General features: G+C 39.0%; 1 protein-coding gene and 1 non-coding gene across 2 annotated transcripts in view; both read left to right on the top strand.

Moving 5' to 3' along the window:
- rin1b (Ras and Rab interactor 1b) overlaps positions 1-25,690 on the top strand; it is a 64,684-nt gene that overhangs the window by 36,547 nt on the left and 2,447 nt on the right. Inside the window, exons 3-12 of the mRNA XM_055156821.1 lie at positions 3,102-3,242; positions 6,663-6,777; positions 7,659-7,731; positions 8,604-8,695; positions 10,470-10,645; positions 11,420-11,701; positions 12,016-12,547; positions 19,704-20,012; positions 22,069-22,200; positions 22,672-22,841. Of these exons, the coding sequence (XP_055012796.1) occupies positions 3,102-3,242; positions 6,663-6,777; positions 7,659-7,731; positions 8,604-8,695; positions 10,470-10,645; positions 11,420-11,701; positions 12,016-12,547; positions 19,704-20,012; positions 22,069-22,200; positions 22,672-22,841 (2,022 nt within the window). The remainder of the gene's footprint in view (positions 1-3,101; positions 3,243-6,662; positions 6,778-7,658; positions 7,732-8,603; positions 8,696-10,469; positions 10,646-11,419; positions 11,702-12,015; positions 12,548-19,703; positions 20,013-22,068; positions 22,201-22,671; positions 22,842-25,690) is intronic.
- On the top strand, positions 9,063-9,134 carry trnae-cuc (transfer RNA glutamic acid (anticodon CUC)). Its single transcript has one exon. It is a non-coding gene; the product is annotated as a tRNA-Glu (tRNA).

The raw sequence follows: 25,690 nt of genomic DNA on the forward strand, positions 1-25,690 counted from the left end.
AAATATCTTCAATTTAAGAGAGGCTTTATATGTCCCACAATAGAGGCTTATATGTTTTCACGAACAATAACAGATATACTGCACTTCTCACTAGTGCTGTCACGATACTAAAGGGATAGACTCGATGTCATTATGAAAATAAAACACACTCTTTAGACTATAGAATGTCATTTTCAACATTAAATCTTCAACATTAATACTGTCTTTTATATTACCATGTGGTCTTATATCTGTGTAATCCCTTCGTCATCCAAGTAGGTTCCACAGTGGTCCATGGCCGGATACTAGTCTATGTGCTCTTACACTTTTTCTGATACAGCTCAAGATCATTTTAAAGTACCTTATTCAGGAAACCTTATTCAGGAAAGGTACGGTATATTTCTGTCCCGTCAATGTCCAGTCCAGTTTATTTTTATATATAGGTGTGCAAAAATATCGAAATATTGATATATCATATCGCCTAATACAATATTGATATTGTGGGCTGTTGTATTGATATATTGAGTATTTTTTTTATATTTTACTGAATTCATTACAAAGCTACAGTTTTGTTGCTTGTTTAGAGGAAGGAAACCCATTTATGCGACACATTTGACATTTTCACTGTTTTGATGATTAAAATGTTTGTGTTTCATATTCACTTTGCACAAGAAGTGGTTTAACAAAGGCTTTTAGTATCACACCCTTAATAGATAGAGATAGGGTGAGGAGCTCAGTCAGACGGGAGAAGCTCCACGTCAAGAGGAGCCAGTTGAGGTGGCTCGGGCATCTGTTCCAGATGCCTCCTGGGTGCCTTCCTCGGGAGGTGTTCTGGGCATGTCCCACCAGGAGGAGGCCCCAGGGAAGACCCAGGACACGCTGGAGGGACTATGTCTCTCGGCTGGCCTGGGAACACCCCGGGGTCCCTCTGGAGGAGCTGGAGGACATGTTTGGGGTGAAGGAAGTCTGGGAGTCCCTGCTTAGACTGTTGCCTTGTGACCCAGGCCCAGATAAGTGGAAGAAAATGGATGGCTGGATTTTAGTATCACAGTCATCATTTAGCCTTTATGTTTATTGAATCGTATAGAATCGATTTGAAATATATTGTATTGAATCAAAAGTGCACTGTATCGAGATATATATCATATCGTGGCTTATGTATTGAGGTATGTATCGTATCAGCAACTTCATAACGATACCCAGCCCTGTTTATATAGCACATCCTATAAACAGACAGCCTTTTTAGAATGAATACTTGGTCAAATGAGTATCTAGCTTTGATTCTAGTTCAGTATTGATTAGTATCTGTGGCACAGGAGAAATTCAATTTGTCAACTGGACAAACGTTTAGTTAGGCTGAAAACACTTCGCAGTTCATCCAAGCTGCTTCTTCAGTTCAGTTCAGTTCGTATTAGTATCTGATTATTGATTATTTTGACACTCCTACTTCTGATGGTATTAAACAGGTCAGCGGTTCTAGATTAGATTATGCAGTGTTGTCTTTGTCATCACAGTAAATCTCTGTGTAACAACGAGTATTTTGTGGCTGTGAAGAGGGAGCAGGTTGTACCACTCCGGACAGAGCATGTTGTTCTGCTCTGTGGTGTGTAATGTTGCGTGAAAGGGTCCAAAAACAGTGTTAAAATGTGAAAGAATCTTATCACTCCAAATGTGTGCTACAATTGTGATCTGCACTGTTATTTTTTGTGTAAAATTGCATGTTAGTTTTGATTAAAGGGATGTTTTAATTCAGAAATTTCCTGACAGTGAAAACGAACATACATTTTGAGTATAGTATTTTTACACTGCTATATTTTAATTTCAGTTTTTATCAAGACAGCACTACTAGTATGAATGATGAAGAGATGCAGTTAAAGATGTATTAAATAACTTTTCAGTCAACTGTTCAGTCATTCATGAATTCAAATGCTCCCACCAAAATTTGAATAATCAGATTCTAGTTTGAAATCTGGTGAATATCAGAAGCTTTGGATTTTTGGGTCCATCTGTTTCATTGTTAACCCAAAAGAGCCCAAATGTGTTTTGTATGAGTTATATTTCAATCAGGAAGACTCGTTTAAAGGTTCACTAAGTAACTTTCTGTTGGAGGGTCCACCTTCTGCTTGTCTCCATGGAGATGTTATTGATTTAGAAGCAGGTTGTTCCATCAGGCCAAATTATAGGTCAGATATGTGGAAAGGCAAGTCCGTTCACTGTAACATATTTTTCAGACTATAAGGTGCACTGGATTATAACGTGAAATATAAAAAATACTGAATTATCTCATCTATTTTCACACATAATGCGCTGCAGATTACAAGAGAGAAACAAACGGACGACACTTGAGACTGATCTCTTAGCCCAGGTGAATGTGGGTGGATAATTTAAGTTTTTTTTTGTTGTTATGAGGAGGACTCAAATATACATTGAGTAATAATGTGTTTAATGCAGCTTTGCACACATTTGTTTACATTTTACAGAAACAAAACTTCCAAACTACCAAAACAATCAATCGAGCGGTGTGGCTTCGTAGTTTACCAAAGTCGAACTAAAACATTTTGACAGATTTTTGAGCGCTGTGTACCACATAAAATCAGTTAGAGGTCAGTAATCACAACCAGAATTAATACATAAGGCGCACCCAATTATAAGGCGCATTTTTGAGAAAATAAAGGATTTTAAGTGCGCCTAATAGTCCGAAAAAACTGAAAAAAATCACCACACCTCAATTTAATACAATATCCCATGCAAAAATATCTCCATGGAGACAAGGGGGTTGTGGACCCTCCTTCAGAAAAGTTATAGTGCACCTTTATGAATTTAAATAATTTGTTGAGTGTCTGTAGCTTGATTGATCCCCTATTACACTGGAACACTATAATACTATACTAGATAACACTATCAACACTATACTAGAAATTGAAAAAATTTGTAAAATCTGAAAAATATCCTTTGTAGTCACTGAGAAATTGCCGCTGTGGTCGCACCTGCCAGCTGGGATCCAGTTTTCTCTATTCTCTAATCATTCCACATTGTGTCTCTTTAAATCTGCCCTGGTTTAAATAAACAGTAAGTGTTATGTATCATGTGTTTACTGACCTTGTTGTTTGTTGTTTTGACAGATGCAGGAGGGGGGCAGTGCCAGAGCCTCACACAGGGTCTTCAGTGTCCTGGACCGACTGCTCCTCACTCACCCCGTGTGGCTGCAGCTCGCACTCAACCAGGAGTCTGCTGTTTACATCCTGCTACGGGAGCCTGTGGGGGTCAGACCAAACACAAATCACCTACATATGACTGAGCTGATGATGACAATGTTTGTTTTGAATGCATTTTGACTATTTCATAAGCACTACACAGCGAGCACTGCTGTGGAAATATTTGGGTGAGAACGAAATAGAGATCTTGAGTCAAACAATTGTGTTTGTGGTGTTTATTCTCTTGCAAGAGAAAGAGCAAATAGAGAAGATAAAAGATCAGGTAGAAGAAGGAGAGAGAGAGCATGGGGCAGTCCCACACTGGGTTTCATACGGGCAGTACAAAGGTATGTACACAGGTCATCATGACATAAATAATGAGTGGAGGACTGGACAGTGAGCGGATGCACCTGACAGAGGAATGCCAGTTTCAATGGAAAAGTACTGACTCAAACTGGGGCCAGATAATTATAACAATAAATATGTTTAAAGACATGTTAAAATGCATTTTGCTACTACAGCATCAAAAGTTCAACAAGTAAACACATACTTGAAGTAATATATGCAATATATTAAAGGTGTACTATGTAACTTTCTTGGTGGAGGGAGATGAAGTACACCTGCTTATCTCTATGGAGTTAAGTTATTGTTTTGCTTGTTCCATAGCATGGCTTTAAACATATTTATCTCCATGGAGACAAGCAGGTAACCCACCACGTCAAAATAAAGCTCAGATCTGTTAAGAGGAAGGCCTGCACAGAGTATGAATACATGTTTTTCAAAGTATTTTTGGAAAATAAAAACAACTGACTGGATAAATGCAGAATGAATACAAATGTAAAGTAATTAAATCTCCTTGGAAACGAGCAGGTGACGGAGCACCCGACAGAAAATATGTATGGTCCAATAACACAAAGTCATGTCTTGTGAGCTTTAAGCCATGACTGAATGTTGTTACCTCCTCAAAACATAGATTGAGCTGGGTTTTGTTTCTTTAGCACATGTTTCAGTAATGCTTTATTATTAGTCTGTCTACATCTCCAAAGCTCAAAATGCTCTGTTCCACCTTATGATGTCATGAAATGGCAGTAAACTGCTCCTTCTGCATGACCTCCAAGGCTGAGGCCATGGTTCTGGACCGGAAAAAGGTAGCTTGCCCTCTCCGGGTGGGGGGAGAGTCCTTGTCTCAAGTGGAGGAGTTCAAGTATCTCGGTGCAGCGTCAGGAGTGATGTGGTCGCTGTATCGGACCATTGGGGTCAAGAGAGAGCTGAGCCGAAAGTTGAAGCTCTTGATTTACTGTTCAATCAATGTTCCTGCCCTCACTTATGGTCATGAGCTTTGGGTAATGACCAAAAGGACAAGATCACAGATACAAGCGGCCAAAATGAGTGACTGGGCGCTCCCTTAGAAATAGGGTGACAAGCTCAGTCACACAGGAGGAGCTCAGAGTAGAGCCGCTGCTCCTTCACATTGAGAGGAGGAAGTCTGGGAGTCCTTGCTTAGACTGCTGCCCCCATGACCTGGCCCCGGATAAGTGGAAGAAAATGGATGGATGGATAAATGGGTGGACAGCTACCTTTTACCCTTAGTTCAACTGAGATTGGCAATTCCAGGGCTGAAATCCTCCATATGATTCTGGTGGAGCTGTATGGAGTTTAAAAACTTAGTGGAGCACTTCCTGTATTATCACACAACATCATAACATTTTTTTTTTCTGTTTGAGAGAAGAACTTAGCACCTAAATATGCAGGATTATGTGTGTGAATCAAACAAACCACAACTCTAGGTATGTTTTTGATGAGGAAACATTATCACACAGGTCATAAAATAGTGTAATATAGGCCCTGTAAAGCACGTTGTAACATTTTGATAAACAGCTAACAATAAATACAGCCACAGAATACAAGAAAACCTTCTGTTAAATGATGATAAGTTTTGCCTGAGGAAGACATGTTTGGCCCAATATTGTTGCCATAGCAGTATGAATCTGTTTTGTTGTTTCTGTACATATGAATTGATGGTCCATATGTTTAAGATAATATTTCACACTACGGTTCACACGTTAGCGTCAGCGCTGTTAAATGGTTTGTTTAACATAATATGAATGCATCTGTTAACATGGGATTGTGTATTTATGGAATATACTGGGATAAAGGCTTTTTTGTTCTGTTATTGAAATTATCCCATTGAAATTATTCCTTCAAAAGGTTGGATCTCTCACAAAATACTTTTTTCTATATGTTTACTGCTTTTACGTTTGATATACATACAGAAGACATCAAATATATGAAGTAAGATACGTGGCATTATGTCACAAAGAAATGTGTGTTTCATATATATGCCAATGTCTGCTTTCTTGAAAAATATTTAGTAGCGCTATTTAACTTTTTTTCTTTACTAAATAATTCCACATATCATGCGTCACATATTTCGTGTCTTCCATTTGTATATAAAATGTAGAAAAAAAAAAAACACTGAATGAGATGGTGTGTCCAAACTTTTGACTGGTCATATGTGTTTAAACAACACCAGTCAAAAGTTTAGACATACAGTCTCATACATAATTCCTTATTTCTTACTTCATATATTTGGATGTCTTCTGTATGTAAAATGTCAAAAGTAGTAAACATAAAGAAAAAAAACACTGAATGAGATGGTGTGTCAAAATTTTTGTCTGGTAAAGTACCTTATGTATTCAATTGTAACATTGGTTAAGGCACAAACATTAGTTAATTGAGTAGTTTCCAGGGTTAGATAGAGTCCTAGAGCTGCAAATCTAAATTACAATTGAATGAAAACTATTCGCAAATGGCAATTGCATGCAATAACTGTATTTAGATAGTATAATGTCCTTTACAAATATAACAAATCTCCAGAAAGATATCTCTTATTACATATATAATACCTGCTGCCCTTGTAGTTTTACACTTTAGACCTCTACAGACATGAGAGTCTAGTCTTAGTTTATCAGTTTATACTTCACTCTTCTCTGAAATGTTATATATATATATATATATATAGACGTGCTTAAAATGTGCAATATGAACTGATTCATCACTCAATGATGAGATAAATCATACCTGGAGAGGCCATGAAGGAAACTAAATGTTCAAATAATTTAATATACTCAACATAAAGCTTTTGACAAATCTTTTAGAAAGAGTACGGTTACACTGTAAAATATAATACTTAAGTTGGAGTAATATGGTGTCTGAAGTGAAAGCTACTCAGAGAAGGACAATTTTCCAAAAAGAAAAAAAAAAGTAATCAAGTACAAGAAATCAAGAAAATATAACTTAGTAAATTTAATTGGGCACTAACCACCACATGGCTTAAGGCACAGTATAGCTGCCACACACCAACAATCTGCCCCTGTGGAGATCACCATGAGCTTGACCGCAGTGAATGAACAATATGAATGAAGAACTGTCTAGTATGATTATCAGACAAATGCATATATGTAAAGTGAGAACTGTCTCTTGTTTCAGACCTTTTTGGTTCGTAAGTGCAGCTCGAGCCAGAGGAAAGTGCTGTGTTTGAGAGTGACATCGGACAGAAGCGCCTCGTCAGTCAAAGAGTGCTTCATCTGTGAGGAGGACTCCAGTGAGTACAACAGCCAGCTCTCTGTCAGGGCTGCTTATAGCTTGGTGCTGCCATTATTGTGAGTATAAGCCTGGGCGATATGACAGAAAATGAATCATAGAATTGGCTTTCAGATACATTTCTGAACAGAGACTTTAAATTAGTGCCATTTAATACAAAAATAGTTACATTTCAAAACGGACCTTTCGATCACTCACGATTAGAAATAACTGCGATTAAAACTGACTAAATGCAATACAAAACATTATGGTTATTCACAAGTATTGACATAAATGAAGTTTAGTAATTTCATTCCCAATGTCTAATAGATCACTTTTCCTCTTGTACAGAGCTCAAGGACTCATGCCCACATCTTGAGCTAGGCTTGGTCAGGACTACTGGAGCTGCAAGATTTTACCTATTGTGCATGTTTTGGGTTGATGGTCGAGTGCCTGGAGGAAGCCAATGCAGACACAGGGAGAACATGCAAACTCCAAACAGAAAGAGGGATTGTGAGTTTAGTGCTAGTCACACTGCCAGTACCCTTATTATCAATTAACCTAATAATCTTAACATCCCTAGGTGGCACAGGGGTTAGAACTCTTACCACTTTGAGCCAATTCCCAGACCATGTGCGGATTCCTCCTGTGTTTGTTTCTTTGTGATGTTTCTTTTTCCCCGATCAACCTAAAACAGAAATAGCAGGTTCAGACTAGAGGTCCTGTCAAATCTTGGCACCAGATGAAGAGGGAATCCCAGACGCGGCACTGCTTTCATTCATTCACCTGAGTTTTTGGAACTGCACAAATGGATCAAATGGCTCTACTACTATTCCACTATGAAATGTAAATGTACTATAGGCTACCCACATTCTCTCAAGCTGTATCTATTTGTGTTTACAGCCTTTGCTTTGGAGAGCTCAGCACTCAGCTTCCCCGACCTCTGTCGACTGGTGGCCTTCTACTGTATCAGCAGGTAAAGCTCCGGTTCAAACAAACAAACAAACAAACCTGACAAATATACAAACTTATATATTAACTTCTGAAAATAGTTGTTTTGTATGTGTATAGCATAGAGTGACCAGATTTTCAAAATAAAAAACTGGAACATCTCTAGTTTGGGGTGGTGGGTAATAATAAAATTGTGAAACGAGTGTGTAATTAAGGAAAATTGTTATGCACTCAGCACTAATGTGAGTCAGTATAGTCAAATTTTTTTTGCGTTTTGATCATTTTTAAGCAGTTTTTTGTATTTTACCTAAACAGGTGACAATTTATGCCACTCTTTACTGCTGGCAAGGATCAAAAATAAGGACACCTGGGACATTTCTTGCATAAAACTAGGACTAATCACTGGCTTTGGATAAATCTCCTGGGACGGGGGACACAGGGCTCAAAATTGTGACTATCCCGGGTGAATAGGGACATCTGATCACCCTTGTATAGCTCATATGGCATAGCTACTGCACCAGTCTATGTGCAGCACAGAGCAGGAGAAGAGAAGAGCTGGAGATAACACCCAAAGATTATTGTAATGGTCTAGTAGTAGAGAGCAGCCTATTATTAATTTAGGCTAAGAAACATTACATCTGGGTTATTTTTCAGCCACTGAGTGCTTCATAATGAACATACATTAGCCTAAATATTGCCAATATGAACTTTGGCACTTGAAGCATAAGAAATATATTAAAGTAATTGGCGCTGATTCATACAGTGAGTGCACTAAATCATAATAAATGACTCTGTAACCCAAGGAAAGTGCATACAGTCTATGAACCAGAGGCAGGTGAAAGATTATTGTCTGTAGACCTGTATATTGAAGGATAGTTGAATTGTTGTGTGTTTCAGAGATGTGCTCCCGTTTCCACTGAAGCTCCCAGACGCTATCGCCAAAGCCACAACACACAGACAGCTGGAGGCCATCTCCCACATGGGCCAAGGTACAAACATTAACGCACTAATTAGGCTAATAATAAATATAACACGTTGATTAAACTTAATAGCATGTTTTCAGCCTAGTTTGCCAATTTTGTATGTGTTTTCTCTCGTTTTCTTGGTACATTTCCGATTTTTAGCTTGTACGTTATTAGCTAAATATCAAACTATTGCAAAAACTCCACGCACAGACACAAGCGCTGTTTCTCGTGTTAAAACATGCATTCCCTCTGATGAAATGTGCACTTTCCTGTTTTATAATTAACAATAATTACTTGCAAAATAATAACCAATATTTACCTGCTAAATCGTGTAAGCTACGTATTGAGGTGGTCAGAGAAACTTGGTGTTTTTTCAGAGATTGTACAGCGCTCCCTGGTGGTCTAGTGGTTAGGATTCGGCGCTCTCACCGCCGCGGCCCGGGTTCGATTCCCGGTCAGGGAACTATTTTTTCCTGCTTCACTTTTGCAACCGAAAAACCTTGAAACAACTGTAGACTGTGAATACTTTATGGAGACATCTAAGATAATGCAAAATTCTAGTTGGTTGTGTAACATACTTTATATATGACTATATAATATAATATACTAGATTTCAGAGATGGGGACTTGCAAGTCGTGACTTAGACTCGAGTCAGACTTGAATCACTATTTTTAGGACTTGAGACTTGACTTGATAAAATGGACTACGACTTGGGACTCGACTTGGACTTGAAGGTTAGTGGCTTGGGACTTGACTCAGACTCAGAAGACTTGAAAAGAACTTTGAAATCTGAATTCTTTCTATTCTGACTGTAATGATTCACACTACAATCTTGTCAAGACATTTAAAAATGAAAAAAAATGCATTTCTACAACTCTTACATACTCTATAAATAGTCACATGTAAATATAGTATGACTTTATAGGTACAATTTATCTTAAAAGTCATAAATTGCGAAAATCTAAGCTTGGTTTACAGACTTGAAATGGCTTGAAGCTCAAAGCAGACGACTTGGACTTGACTTGGACTTCTGGGACAGTGACTCCAGACTCGACTTGGACTTGGCTGTATTTGACTTGGGACTTGACTCTGACTTGAGGTCAAAGACTTGAGACTTAGTTGAGACTTGCAAAACAACAATTTGGTCCCACCTCTGCTAGTTTCATATGGTCTGAACATAATGTCATTGGGTCTGAATGGGCTGAAGGATGATCTAAGATGGGCTTCTCTGAGGCAAAGCAATAGTGCAAACCAACTGTAGTACCTTATACTCAAAACTTATTGACTGTTTTTTAGGGAAATAAATAACAGGTACAAAAGTAATCTTAGTCAATGAGGGCAGCTACTTTTATTATCCCTGTAGGGAAATTCTCCTCTGCATTTTTCTCATCCTTTCAGGAGCAGTGGGCAGCACATGGGGCACCAGGGGATCTATCTCCATAATTTTGTTGCTAGGCTTGATCAGGACTGCCTTAGCTGCAGGACTTAACCTATGGGGCATGTTTTGGGTTGATGGTGGAGCCAATTTTGGAAGAAAGTAGTAGTGATTTTTCTAGCAGTATTTGAAAAAGTATGATTTTCTTCAATTGTAAACAAGTCCAGGAGCATTAGTTATATTGAGAATGTAAACATATTTGCTGAGATCTAATACAGACAGAGAGGCTACAACAAGAAGCATCAAAATACAGGATGTTTTGTTCACTGCTAAATATTTGCAGCTTTTGTGATTTGATAATTGCACCAACTGAAATTTAGATTCTATTCCAAGGCTTTACTGTTCATTATTGGTGTTTGCAGATTTCTGGAGTTCCCCAAATGCTTCGGAGGTCCAGAACGGCCCGGTGGAGCAAGGTCCCTCCACAAGCAGCAGTCTGAAGAGTGTGAACCAGGACTGGAACCTGAACATGACCCGAGGCAGACAGGGCAAACTCTGCTTCATCAACCCACTCTTCCTACAGCTGGAGGTCTTAAAGGTTAGTAACAGCAAAAATATTATATTCTTTTGTACTGCCTGTTTCAGTTAGATTTATTTGTTGAAATTTGATAGCGTTGCACAAAATGAGAGGATGTAGCAGCTCTCAAGTGATCAAATCTTGTAGCTCTAGCCATGTTGCTAGGATTGGATCTCATTGAGAGTAGAAAAAAAATGTAATTCTGTCAACTGGACACAAATTTCTTCTTCAGTACTGATCCAATCATCCCAAAAAGCGGTTGTGTTATTGCTCTCTTCATTGCCAAACAAACAAACGAACAAACAAACAGACAAATAAACAAACAAACATAACAGCACTGCACCGCCTGCTCTTATTAAACAGACTACTTTATGTAGCTTTAATCTGTTTAATTAATAAAGAATTGCATTAAATCGCCAGCAGGTAAACTAAAATAAAAGCATGCTTTTTCATTATGTGTGCATTTATTACACTGAAAAACATGCGTCTTTACTGTGAGTGGGATTGCATTTTCACAAACTTGACCCTTATTTGGCCTGGGGTAGGGTCTCCATCTGCTTTTTTCCATGGAGCTGTTGTTTCTTTGCTGGAATATTCCACAGTATGGCATAAAACTTATCTGTCACCATTAAGAAAGTATGGTTTTAACTTTTATAGTCTTGTAACTAGTTTTTTTTAGTACAGTTTAGTTTCCACCACAATTTGATATTTTAAATTTAATATTTTAAAGTTAAAATTAAAGTTAAAGTTAAAGAATATTTATTTGAGCTGTTTTCATTTCGTTAGCAGCAGCAGCAACAGCAGCAGCTCGCAAACCACAGCGCCTCCAACAAACGGCACAGGTTCAAACGCAGCATGAGACTGAGGCTCTCTGAGTCGTCCATGAACCTGTCTCTGGAGGGAGGCTCCTTCTCTCCACCACTGTCCCAGGACCAGGACGGAGCAGGGCGAACACAGAAGCCCAACCCACAGAGGAGGCTTCACGCTGGGGCAGGAGTACTAAGGAGGACCCCCGCTGTGTCCCCTGGCTCTGCAGAAGAGGATGATATGATGGCTGTACACACCACACAAGTATGTGTGTTTGCCAAGCTTCGATCGTTGATCATGAAATAATGATAGATGTTTGAACTTCGACTCAAGCTCAGGACTCAGCACACAGGTTTCAGAAGTGTTTCAGTGTGCGTGTCTTTTTTCTATATTTGAAGTTTTGTCCGTACTGTTATTTTTTGACAATTTGGGAATCTCAGGTGAGTGTTGTGCAATGCACAAGACTGAATAAATGGCATACAATTACATACAGTGTCAGTGTATACACTACAAACATAGCCACTTCCACTTCACAGTTTATCTAAAACATCATCAGCTGTCTTCATTTTCCCTCTTTATCCCAGGCAGGTAAAGCAGAGGAGCCCCCTGCGCCCCCTCCTCCTGCTCCAGTGGGACAGTCCAGCACTGAGGTGTCGGCTCTGGCCTTGGAGAGACGCCCCGCTCCCTCTCTGGCCGAACTGGACAGCAGCAGCTCCTTCAGCAGCATGGACTCCGACTCAGACTCTGAAAGCATGTCCGAAACACAGCCACAGAGCTCACAGCGCCCCCCTCTGGTCCGCTCCAGGGGCCGTGGCGGGATTCATAGAATGAGCGAGGCGTTTGTGTGTTTCTTTGCTCCAGACAAGCGTTTGACCCGGCTCGTGGAGGAGCTGTCCCGAGACAGGCGATCTACATTTGGGGGCATGGTTCAGGACTTTCTGCTGACTCAAAGGGAGGCGCTGAAGGCTCTGGTGTCATCTTTGTCTGCTCCTCGTGTGACGTCAGTGCAGCTCCTTCAGGGCGTCAGGATGTTTTTGTCCCAGGCCAAGTGCTGCCTGCTGGACAGTGGAGAGTTGGAGCCCCCCATAGAGACACTGGTCCCCGAGAATGAAACAGGTAATTTGGGTACTGATTTTGTACTTTTGTAAGTACTTTTGCGCCATAAACCTACTAGACTGGCAAAATCTAAGAGCAATACACTAAACACTAAATATTCAACCAGGAGAGACTCAGACAGACAATTGTAGTTGATTAGTGGTTTAGTAGAATCCTTTGGCACTTAAAGGGAAGATATCTGCCATCTCTTTTGGATAGATTTTGTTTCATTTTAAGTTATATTATATATTTTAATATTTTTAATACAATGTTTAGTCAATAGACAAACAATTGCTTACAAGCCAATGTATTCTTTGCACAGAAACCATATTGATATAAGTAGTACTCTGATTTGATACACATTGTGAGTCTGTGATAGTTCTCACTAGCCTGATTCATCAGCCGGTTTCACTTTGTGGAAACTGTCTGACCTTGCAGCATTAGGATTCTTTCACTCGACGGTAGGCGGGTACTTGGGCTGTTTGGTCGTGACGTATGTAATGCGCCAAATTCCGTAGGAAGAAGGGCAATAACGTCTTTCCCCTTGATAAAATTCACCAAACATTCTCTTTGCTCCAGCTTTAAATCCTCGACCTCAGGAATTGTTGCCAACACAGAATCTATGGCTTCGTCTACATCCATCTCGACCGCTTTGTTTACTGTTGTGCTTTACCACAAAAGGGACCCAGTCATGGCTTCACAGCTCTTCGCTGATTGGCCGGTGCACAGTCAACAACTTCTGGGGTTCTTGCAATTCGTCTAGTGTATTCTGATTCCTGACTTAGTCGCCGGAGAGAAATGAAATTAAGTGGAGGCACTAGGTAGTGCCAACCTGGCTAGGTTCTCACTGAAAGCAGCCAGCAATAGATGGAACATTCAGATGTATAAAATACACACAAACTGATTAGGTGAACATCACAACAACAGAGTAGAAATCACAGACATCTTTCATGTCCACAAATGCACAACACAATTCCCTTTACCTATTTGTGCTAATACAGGGCTAAGCTCATCAGTACCTCTTCAGTACCTCTGCCCAAACGCTGAGTCCATTAAGTCAAATTAACACATGTAGACTAAATACTTAAAAGCTGCATTGTGTAACTTTTTGGTTGGGGGTCCATCACCTGCTGGTTTCTATGGATATCTCATTGCTCTGCCTGAAATGTTCCACAGTATGACATTAAACAGATTTACTTTGCATTTATTAAATTACAGGTGGTGTTATAGCTCAAAAATACCTAGAAAACAGGCATTCTGACTGTGAGCGGGGTCGCCTCTCCACAGATCTGACCTGTAACTTGGTCTGATTTGGTCTCCATGAAGATAGAAACATTCCAGACAAAGCAATAACATCTCCACGGAGAAAAAACATTTGACGGACCCTCCACCAGAAAATTTGCTCAATGCACCTTTAAATATATCATAAAAATATTTGTTATTTCTGAAACTAACCAAAATCCAGACCAAAGCTGGAGTATTGTGCAGCCGTGATTGAGTAGCGGTGGTGCCAGAGGAGACAGACAGCTTGAGTAAATGGTGGGCCGCACTGAAAGGCACTGTCAACACAAAGTAGTTTTGCGTGGGGGGTGCGGCTCCATCGTTGCATTTAGAAAACAGCATTAGGGAAGCCCTCCAGTGCAGCGCAGCCAGCTCCATGTGAGACTCAGCGGTTAGATGTGTGTGCGTGGGCTCAGCTTGGATGTTGTTTTTCTGCAGGTGTGTGTGAATGTGTTGGATGGTTCATAATGTGTGTGTGTGTGTGTGAGTGTGCGTGGTTGTGTGTGTGTGTGTGTTTGTGTGTGAATGTGGTGGATAGTTCAGATGATGCTTCAGGACTGAAAGAAAAGGAGAGAGGCTGTGCAATGTTCAGTTACTGTGATTCTATGTTTCCTTTTCTTTTTAGTGGTAGAGACCGAGCAAATTCACTTTAGATTCCCTGTAATAGCAGCAATTAGGGATGTAACAATAACCAAAATATTGTGATATTGTATCGTCAAATGTCTAAATAATATCGTGGACGGTCACAATATATCGAACTACAAGTCTCTTTACTTAAATTCATTGTTAGGGTGCAGCAATAGCTAAAAAAACAGAGGGAACTACATAGACCATGATCCTTTGGTATTGTCAATGGAGACTTAACATTAATAACACTTAAATCTTAATTCTTCATATTACAACAGCACCATTATTAACAGTATTAATGTTTTTTTGAAGAAGTAAGTAGCATATTTCTCAATCACAGTTTTGTTAACTTCCACAAATACTGCAATAAATATAGTACCATGAGATGTATATCGTGAAAATATTGTATTGTGAGATTTGGATATCGTTACATCCCTAGTAGCAATATTATCATTTTTGTACACCTTTTATTTAAGTATTGAGTATATCTAATAGGGGTGTAATGATATCCACGATATCTCACGATAGGGTATCTTCACGGTATGAACCTCACGGTAGGATATTTGTTGCGATATTGTGGGAAAGCTCACGATATGGTGGGGAGGCTCACGATTAGGGATGTAATAATAAAATCCAAATCTCTCGGTACAATATTTTTACGATATACATCTCATATTTACTGAAATATTTTGCGGAGGCAAACAAAACTGTTAATATGGTACTTTTTCCTCTTAAACTGCCTTAACAAGACTTAATCCAAAGAACTAAGACTTAAAAGTGCTTAGAACTGTTATTTCTTCTTGTAGTATGCACTGAAATGGAGCAAAGGATCATGGTCTATGTAGTTCTTTTTTTTAGCTATTCCTGCACAATAACTCTTAATTTAAACAAAGAGACTTCCGATATATTGTGATGGTCCATGATGTTATTGTGAGAACTTTGACAATACAATAACGCAATATTTTGGTTATTGTTACATCCCTAATATTTAATAATTAATGACTGAGAAGAATACACGAACTAAGAAATCTTCGTTTTCATCCTAAGCTCACATAAAAACAAAGAGCATTTTTTATTTTAAAGCTATAACAATAGGAATTCTTGGCTCAAATTCATAAAACAACCCAACATAAATCTAGTTATTTCTTCCAAAATGTAAGTATTATGCACTTTTTGGACACTCTAAGAGGACTTACATGAGAAAATAATAAATATAGAGTTGGGCGATATGGCAAAAACCCGAATTTTCCTCACTCAATTAAAATTAAAAACTCTGAACTCCCCAAACCACATGCTTTTACTGACTGAAAGGATTCACTGTTGACCTCTCCATTAAAAACTCTCATGCTGATCATTGACGATTACATGTGACTACATCTGGATCTCAATTCCGCTGTGATCCTTTGCACAGCCCTAAAACTAAAATGGATGACTTTGTAAACATAACTGAGCAGGTACAGTGCCGTGCTTTGATCCCGCGGCATTCCACTCTTATTTCCTCCCTTGCTTTTGCGTCCTTCTCTCTTCTCTTCCTAGTTCCTCGCCTCCTGTCCTCCCTGATTCAGATCTATCTCAGTTTTGCGTCGGTGGTTGAGGCATTTGCATTTATTCCTCTCCCCCTCGTTTATCATAAAAAGATATCGCAGTCCTACGCTCACTCCAACCGCGGCACGATTCACGGCCAAGTGGGAGGGAGAGAGGGAGGAGAGCGCGATGAAAATAGTGCAAGCTACTTTGAAAATGTAATCAGATACACTTATGCTTCAAATGTCTGCCTGGTTACTGTAATTTCACGCAGTAAGTGAGTTAAGGGGAAAGTCGTGAGCGGAGATGGTGTCGCAGAGGGCCCTGTGTTATTGAGGGAGTGAAGGAGGAAGAGGATGGAGAGATAGAGCGATAGATAGAGAGATGATTGGATGGGAGGATGAACTGAAAACATTGAGCACTTGTTAGGCACCAAAGGCAGACAGCCCACTGATGGTTTAAACAGAGGAGCGCGTGTGCATGATACTAAATAGGTACCATAGTAGGGCCGAACTATCAGTTGTGATTTATGTTTTAGAAGAACTGACAAAGATTTTAAAAATGAGCAGACAAACTAATACTCACAAGAATCACATTTCAGAAGATGTTTAGACAGATATTTACTACAGGGTTAATAAGGTATTTTGTTAATTGTCAAGAAAAACATTCAAATAGAGATTTTGGTTAAATTTAATACAAGTCCAGGCAAACGCGTAAAGAAATATTTGGGGTGGGAAAAAAATATATATAAAAACATATTGTTTGGCCTGTCACTATAACAAATAAATTTGAAGTGCAATATACTGCTGAAGAAAATATAGACCATAAATAATCCGTGTATCATTCATTCATTCGTTTTTCAATATAAAGCCAAAAATAAGAAAATGATAAAACAACTATTTTCTTCATTATTTGTGTCCAAAACCAAAATGAAAAAACAGATAACGATTCGTTTTTTCACTTTTCGATTTTGTGCTTAAATGAATAATAGAAAAACAGATAACGGATCCGGGACCAGACCGGGATTGGGACCAGGACTTGGACCGAGACTGCGACCGGGACCAGACCAGGACCAGACCATGATTGAGACCGGGACTGAGACTGGGTTTAGTCCTGTTTTAGTCCTGGTTCAGTCTGTATGCATCGCAAAAGTCCGGCATTGCAGTTTAAGTCACGTAAACGGGAAATGGCCGTTATCCATTTAAATCTAAAATCAAAAACTGAAAAAACGAATCATTATCTGTTTTTTTAATTTTGGTTTTGGAAACAAATAATGAAGAAAACTGTAAATTTTTTGTTTTCTTGTTTTTGGTTTTATATTGAAAAACAAATGACCGAATGATAGGCTACATGGATTATAAATGATCATATTGAAACAAATTCCTACCAGTGACACAATAACCCTAAAGATAAATTATGACAAAAACTATTCTAAATGCACAAAAAAAAAAAGAAAAGAAAAAAGAAACAGGTGGGGTGGGTAAAGAAATTGCCAAAATCAATTGCAGAATTTATTTTATTGTACCTTTTTTGAACCAGGAGGTCTCCTTAACATTCAGAATCCCTTTTTCAAGAGAGACCAAATCGGTCAAACCACAAAATAACACAACCATTTGCATCTTTCAAGACAAATGTACACATGTCTCAGGTCACCACATTTTACAAAAAATTTAAAATTGTAGCCTTTGTAGCCTTAATCTTATAGCCCTAACATACAGTACAAAATAGATGACTCAAATACGTGAATGTGCTGTTGTTTTGTTTATATGCACACATCTTAAACACTTCACTGTCCTACACTTTTTACATATTTTATCCCCCTCACCGCTCTAGTGCCATTTTCAAGGCACTGATTAATCAGTCCCACATGCTGAAGTTTAGCATATACTGTACGTAATAACAAATACAGTGAGGCAACACCACACGAACCACACGAACAGATGACATATCGATTTAGTGCAAATAGTGCATGTTATTATCAGCAGTACCAGCAGGAAACGTATCCCATTCAAACAACATATATATATGACTGACTACATCATTGGGGAAGGGCTGCTCTCTTTTGGGGAAAAATGTTTTGGTTAAATTGGCAATTTATGTTTAAAAAGTAGTCATTGCACATTGTAAACATCCCAGGGAGTGTTAACATTTGAGAGAAGACTGAATATGAAATGATAAACTAATACAAGAATCCCCTGATGTTCAGAACATGATTGATAGCTGGAATACTCCTCCATTAGGGGTATGTAAAAATACAGATATATTGTATCGTTTAATGTGATGATACAGTATCGATATCGTGGGCTGCTGTATCGATATATTGCTAAGAGTATTTTTTTTGGTATATTTGACATATTTATGTGTTACAGTGCTACAGTTTTGTTGCTCATTTAGAGGAACGAAACTACATTCATTTGATATTTTCACTGTTTTGAGGATTAAAATGGGAGTGTTTCATATTAACTTTGCACAGAAGTGGTTTCACAAAGACTTTTAGTATCACAGTCATGATTTAGCCACATTTTTAATTGAACCGTATCGAATCGATTTGAAATATATCGTATCAATTAGAAAGTGGACTGTATCGAGGTATGTAACGTATTGTGGCATATGTACTGAGGCATGTATCTTATCGACAACTTCTTAGAGATACCCAGCCCTAACCTCCACCCACTGGCATTTATGTAGACCAAAAATGTGCTATATTAACTGCTGTCTTTATATACATTTTAATTCTAACTACTTTGAACTATTTTGTATAATTGTTTGTCCATTTTAACTATCTTATTGATGATGTCTGTGGTTTCTGAATGTCTAGATTTGTTACTGTTTACATTTTTTCAAGAAGTATAGCCCACTCTTCATTGAATCCTGCTTTCGGCATAAACATCATTGGTAGGGTGGTCAGGTCCACAGTTCGATCCACAGTTTGGCAGTGCAATTCCAGCTCAAACAGATGAATGCTGTTGTTGTGTCCTTGGCAAGACACTTAACCCATCTCACTAGTGTCTGTATACACTTTTGTAAGAATACGTATGTGAATGGGGGACTGATTCCTTGTTATAAACCTCTTTGGGTGCCTTGAAGAAGGAAAAGCTCTGTATAAAAATGTGACTGTTTGACCATTTACCATTTCTGATACAGTATTTTGCAAAAATATTGCAGTTCACGGTGTTATAAGCATTGCAATGAGACTGTCTTTGCTTTTATACCTGTTCTATTCAAATAAAGGTGCTTTTTAATGGGCTATTTTATTAACTCCAATATAACACATCTTGGACAACTCTTAGCTGGCCATAAAGTAGATAATAAGATTAAAAAAAAGATCCTAGGTTCAGTTATGCTTGTAAAGGCATTTTGTATTAAGGAATCACAGTATAATCATATTTTTCCTTTTATTTTTTTTTAATTTTCTTCTTAAAAAAATAAAGCACCATCTTAATAAGAAGTGTCAAATCCAGATATTATCAAAAATTTTATAAATGAGGAAAAATAAATCAAAAAGGTAAAGAGAGAGGAAGAGATAGAGGAGAGAAGAAAGTGTGGGGGTGTCAGTCTGTCAGTCTAAAGGCAGAGTTTTTAATGATTTGCAGTATTCTGTTAAAATTTTTCTTCATTGCCCTTAGTTGCAATATTAATCTTTTCCCATTTAAGAAATCCTTAGACATCACGAAACTACTGAGATATTAAAGTTATTGTTTTTATATAATGATTGTCTCTAACTTCCACCCTCCTTGCCCTTCAGACCTTGCCCTGGAGCGTGCCATGTTTTCCTGTGTGCTCCGACCTCTTCGCTCTCACATCAAAAAGACCCTGCTGACCCTCCATGACCAGGACGGGTCCAGCCAGCGCCTGTCCCAGAACATGGTGCGTCTGAAGGGGGATGGGGCCATGGCCAAGCTGGGGGTCCGCACTGGGGTCCCGGACAGCAGAGAGGTGGAGAGGGTCAAACAGAAGCTGACTGTGATGCACCGAACACACTCGCCCATAGACAAAGTGCTGCTACTTCTGCAGATCTGCAAAAGTGTGCACAAGGCCATGGGGGTACCACATGGTGAGGCTCTCATCTAACACTGTGCAATCGAAAATGTTGTGTTTTATAATTTTTTAAGTTGTGATATCTGGCAACACAAAATGAGGAACTTATTCTTACTTTAGATAATTGGCTTGAAAACCAAAAATAAACTTCAAGATCACGCAAAAGTGTTTTTTTTATAGCACATAATTATTGTAACTTCTGTAAAAATATAAAAATTATCCAGTAGTAGTATATTTAAAAGTCTGTTAGGACACCTATTAGTGCAGTAAGGTTGTCAAAAAAATCTAATCCCAGATTCTAATTGGGAAACTAATACAAGTTCAGAATAAGGACACATTTTGACCTTTCCTGAATAGATTTAGAATAGTCTTGACGTATATCCAGGGTTCCCATGGTCATGGAAATCCTGGAAAAGTCATGAAAATTGAAAATGTCATTTTCCAGGCCTGAAAAAGTCTTGAAATTGTGTAATTTCAATGAGAGTTTTGGAAATGTTGTGTTGTTGTGGGTTTGTAGTTACCATGAAGACACAATGCACACATTCACAAAGAACAGATACATTTTCAGATGGTCTGAAAACTCAAGAAACAAGTACAAAATGGATTAAAACAGCACATTTTCAGGAGCCTGGATCGATACGAGCGTTCATGGTTCAGTTTAGCTGTTTGATTTTCAACAAAAAGGTGAGAGTGACTAATTGAAAAACTGTTGGCTAATGCTAGCTAGCTTGGGACTGTAATTTTATGTGTGAGACGTGTTTAACAGCACAAATCAGCTCACCTGTTGTAGCTCCAACTAAGTCAGCTCTCTCTGGTCCCATGCTGGTAAAATAAAGCTCACATCCTCAGGGAATGACAATGGCATCAGCTGCAAAGTATCAATTATTTTGTGTTGAAAATTACATTTTGTTTTGTTTAAAAAAAAAAATAGGGGGGTCAGCCCTATGTTCCCTTATTTCTAAGATTTTTCTTATTTCTAAGATTTTTCTCAAAATTAATCTCTAAGTCAAGTCATTCCTATTTTTATACTGCATTTAAAGGAATGATTCAGAGTCATTTCAACCTAGGATCCTTTGCACCATGACCTCTGCATTACATCTGTAAACTGACCACCAAATTAGGAGAAATGGATATAAAATCTGATGCAAATTGATAATAAAAGAAATGTGGGAACATAGGGCCTAATTTTGGAAAGAAAAAAAAAAGTCCTTGAAACTGAAGGAACATAGGCACGCTCCCAAAATAAGGACACCAGGGACATTTCTTATAAAAGAGAAAAAAAGAATAATAATTTCTTTTTGTTGTATAAAAAAGTGTGTTTTTAGTTTATCATTGTGGTGTTAAAATTGGTGTCATAGTGTTTTTTATGGATGGATTACTTGCTATTGGTTCAGATTTTTTATATCACTCAGTAACTACTTATTAAAGAGACACTAAACACCAAAATCACTTCTGCTGATTACCTGTGTAAATTGGTCTAAAATAGATGTGTACACCTATCCCTGGCCTTATTGTGGCATTTTAGTGTATATTTGTTGACTTTTGGGTCAAAGCCATGTCTGTAACGGCCTCTTTCGGATCAACTAGGGCCAGGACATTTCAAATTTCGGGTTGGACTAACGGCTGCCAATGAGTCAGATGCAGGTTATTACGTAATGAGGGCAACCACTCGTGTCTACAGGCAGGACGTGAGAAGCTGCTCTCAGCCCCGCCTCTACCTGGCACCACCGGTCACTGCGATGTCCTGCTGTGTCGGGAGAAAAGGGAAACGGCGTGACCCGAGCACAAATGTCCACTCTGTTTTAAAGTCTGGAGCGCATCGATCCGTACCATGTTAGATTGTTGTGGCTGTCCGTCGGCTGTCAATCATCACTCCAGAGCTTGCCCCATACCTGCTCCCCTCAACCTGCCAGGCACTATCCACTCTGGAGGATTTTTCAGATTTTGCTTAAGGGTGCAGTAAAGCTCCAGGAGGGTGTTTAATGACTCTTTAAAAGGCTAGGGTTCAGCGTTAAGGTTGTTCATTAAGTATTAGGCCCATTAAAGTCACACTTTGTTTTGCTCCCTCTCAGGACAGGAAGTGAGCTGGGACGACTTCCTGCCATCTCTGTCGTATGTGATCGTGGAGTGTAACCGGCCTCAGCTCCTCATCGATGTGGAGTTCATGATGGAGCTACTGGAGCCCTCGTGGCTTGGAGGAGAAGGTACCATGATCACCAAACACTTGTGCAAGATATGGATTTCTTAGCCCCCTGTAGTTATATTTCTGCTTTTGTTTTGCTGTAGATTTTGTAGATCTACTATTACTGCTTCTATTCCTGTCCACGATTACTGACTGGCCTGCTTAGTTTGCAATGGTCCAAAGTTATTCCTCATTTACCTTACCATCCTAATTATTTGCCATGATGAGTTTATAAGCGCTATTAACAACATTCTGAGACTGAGTGCAGTTTTGCTGTCATGGTAAAGCTAATAACAACTCTTCCTCATTAACAAACAATATAATGGTTTCTTGTTGAATGCAGACGGCACGCAGCAAACTTTTTTGACCACAAGAACTACAATATAACTGCACAGGGGCAAGAGAGATTTTGAGAGAATACATGGGAATTAAATCTGGTTCAGGGCCTTTAAGAAACCGAGAATAGCATTGGTACATTTTGTTTTTATTCCAGGGGGGTATTACCTGACCAGTGTGTACGCCAGCCTGTGTCTGATTCAGAACTGGGACCAGGAGAAGCCTTTGGGGGGGTTCATGACACCCCAAGCCCAGGAGGCGCTGCAGGAGTGGAGCAGCCGACGGAGCAGAGAGGCCCAGAGACACAAGGACAACCAGCACAACCAGGTACAGTGCAAAAGCTCCAATCCCTATGGTCTCAGAAACTCTGAAACTATCTACTTTGTCATCTGACCTCCCAAAATCAGACCAACAGCAACAGCAGCAATAACATACATTTGCATAACTGTAACTTGATTAGCTTTGCTGATTCATTGAAAAATACTGTTGTGATAGGAGATTTATATGAGGGGATGTGTTGTTTCTTGTTGGCAAATTGCTGATAAAGAAATTATTTAAGTAATTAATACATCTGAGTCTTAAATAATTGTTGTATAACTTCATTAATTATGTTACAAAGCAAAATTTTAGAAGGAGAACAGAAAGGCAGGTCTAAAGGGAACCTGAAATCTATTATATATAATATTCTAAACTCATTTTGATCAAGTTAAGATGTGCTAAACTAAAATCAAGTCCATATGAAAACAGATATTATATGACAAATTATATGACAGATATACACAAAGACACTTTGTGTCTTTGTGTAAAGCATATTTGGGTTTCTAGAAAAGCACTATACAAATGTTATGTATTATTATTATTGACTGGGAAACATGGTTAGATTTGAACAGTTAGGTCCACTCACTATTCTCACTCTCACGACGACAGTCTGGGATTACCCCCGGCAGCCTCTTACACCTTGTTTACATCCATTAATACATTTGAATGCACAATATGGAGTGTTTTGCCTGATGTAACTTTGACATAACACGCCCTCATCTAGTAATGTTTTGGTTGAAATATATAGGCATTTTCATTTAGTCCCATTTTAAACAAAGAGCTGCTTGTACCACAAACTATCAGGATGTAATATAACACTCTGACTATGAGACTAAAATTTACAGGGTTGGTACAGGTATGACTTTAAAGCACTATGAAGCTTTTTTGGTGCTTGTCTCCATGGAAATGTTATTGTTTTGCCTTGAGTGTTCCACAGTATGGCATTAAATTCATTCAACTCCAAGGAGACAAGCAAGTGACTCCACTAGACGCTATAGAGGTTACAGGTCAAATGTGTGCAATAAAACCCCTGTAACTCAATACAGGATGGACACATGCAACTTTTCTGATCTGTCACTTGCTTGTCTCCATACAGATGTTATTGCTTTGCCTACAATGTTCCACAGTGTAGCATTAAAGATGTATCTCGCATTTATTTCATTACGCTCTCTTTTAATTTAAAAAAAAAAAAGCATCTTGAAAACATCTTGAAAACCTATGGTCATGAGCTCTGGTTAATGACCGAAAGGACGAGATTGCAGTCGAAATGAGTTTCCTCCATGGGGGGCTGGGCGCTCCCTTAGAGATAGGGTGAGGAGCTCAGTCACACGGGAGGAGCTCGGAGTAGAGCCGCTCCTCCACATTGAAAGGAGCCAGTTGAGGTGGCTCGGGCATCTGTTCTGGATGCCTCCTGGATGCCTTCCACGTGAGGTGTTCCAGGCATGTCCCACCACAAGGAGGCCCTGGGGAAGACCCAGTACACTCTGGAGGGACTATGGCTCTTGTCTGGCCTGGGAACGCCTCGGGGTCCCCCCAGAGGAGTTGGAGGAGGTGTCTGGGGTAAAAGAAGTCTGGGAGTCCCTGCTTAGACTGCTGCCCCCGTGACCCGGCCCCAGATAAGCGGCCGAAAATGGATTGATCTTGAAAACATTCTTACTGTGAGGTCGGCAATAACATCTCTATACAAGCAGGTGGTGGACACTCCGAGTAAAGTTACGCAGTGCACCTTTAATGCCATATAGTGGAACATTCTGGGCAAAAATAAGAGCATCCCCACAAAGGCAAGCACCCCCTTCTTCCAAGAAGTGACACAGTGTGCCTTTAGCGCATCAATCTCAAATCAAATTGAATTCAAACTACAATCAGAAAATCCCTAAAATCTTCCAGCCCTATTGTCATCTGCTTGTGTGGTCACGTGGTGCAGCTCTCCTGGCTTCAAATAGCCGATGTAGCTCGCCCGGCAGCCAGATTTTTCCTCTGACACAAGCGAGGATCAGCCAGCCAAGTGCTATGAAGAAGTGGGCGGTCAGATAACATGAAATTTATTGAGCTGCAACTACTCACCGAAACAGGCAATCACAATATGCACACGGACAGCGCGGACCTTGGTGACTCTGTAAGTTGAAACCCTTATAATAGATACCTGTTGATCATTTAACTAAGCCTATTTGATTTAATATATTTTAGTTTGAAAAGTGAATGAATTATGAGCTTGTAATTTGTGTTTTAACATTGACACCTTATTCCTTTCTCATCATTTGCTTATTCAAGAATTTTAGCTTCCTGTTATAAGCAACATTTTGAGGACTTTTTCCCATTGAAAAAACACTATATTTAGTTTTAAGTTGTTAATCGCTATAGCAACAGTCTAATTTTACATCATTCTAGACCCACACATGAGAATATTTATAGTTTTTTTCTAGTTGCTACCTGTTGATCATTTGGCTTAGTCTATTTTGTTCAGTATATTTTAGTTAGTGAATGAATTAATTAATGTGTGTTTTCAAGTTGACACCTATTTTCACATCATTTTCTTATAGAAATATTTATAGTGTTTTTTTTCCCGCTGTTAATGTCTGTAGTTGGCTTATGGTGTGGTTACATAATAGGTTGAACGCAATTACAGCCAAGTGTTTTCAAGAGTCCTATTTGCAATTTTAGCATCGCTTATGTGTTCAAACTTTGCATTTGCGTATATAGGCAAACTTTAGCAGCTACGTAAATTAAAACAATTAAAAATGCCTTATTTAAATATGTTTTTGTAGATTATCAAACACGAAATGAGCATCTCCAACAAGGTGATTCTGGTTTCAGGGAGAGGGAGAGTGTGTGGGCAGTTAGAGCTTTGTTTTCCACTG

This window comes from Boleophthalmus pectinirostris, unplaced genomic scaffold (genome assembly GCF_026225935.1).
Source record: "Boleophthalmus pectinirostris isolate CB_2022bp ecotype Guang Dong unplaced genomic scaffold, ASM2622593v1 HiC_scaffold_20, whole genome shotgun sequence".
Taxonomy (NCBI): Eukaryota; Metazoa; Chordata; class Actinopteri; order Gobiiformes; family Gobiidae; genus Boleophthalmus; species Boleophthalmus pectinirostris.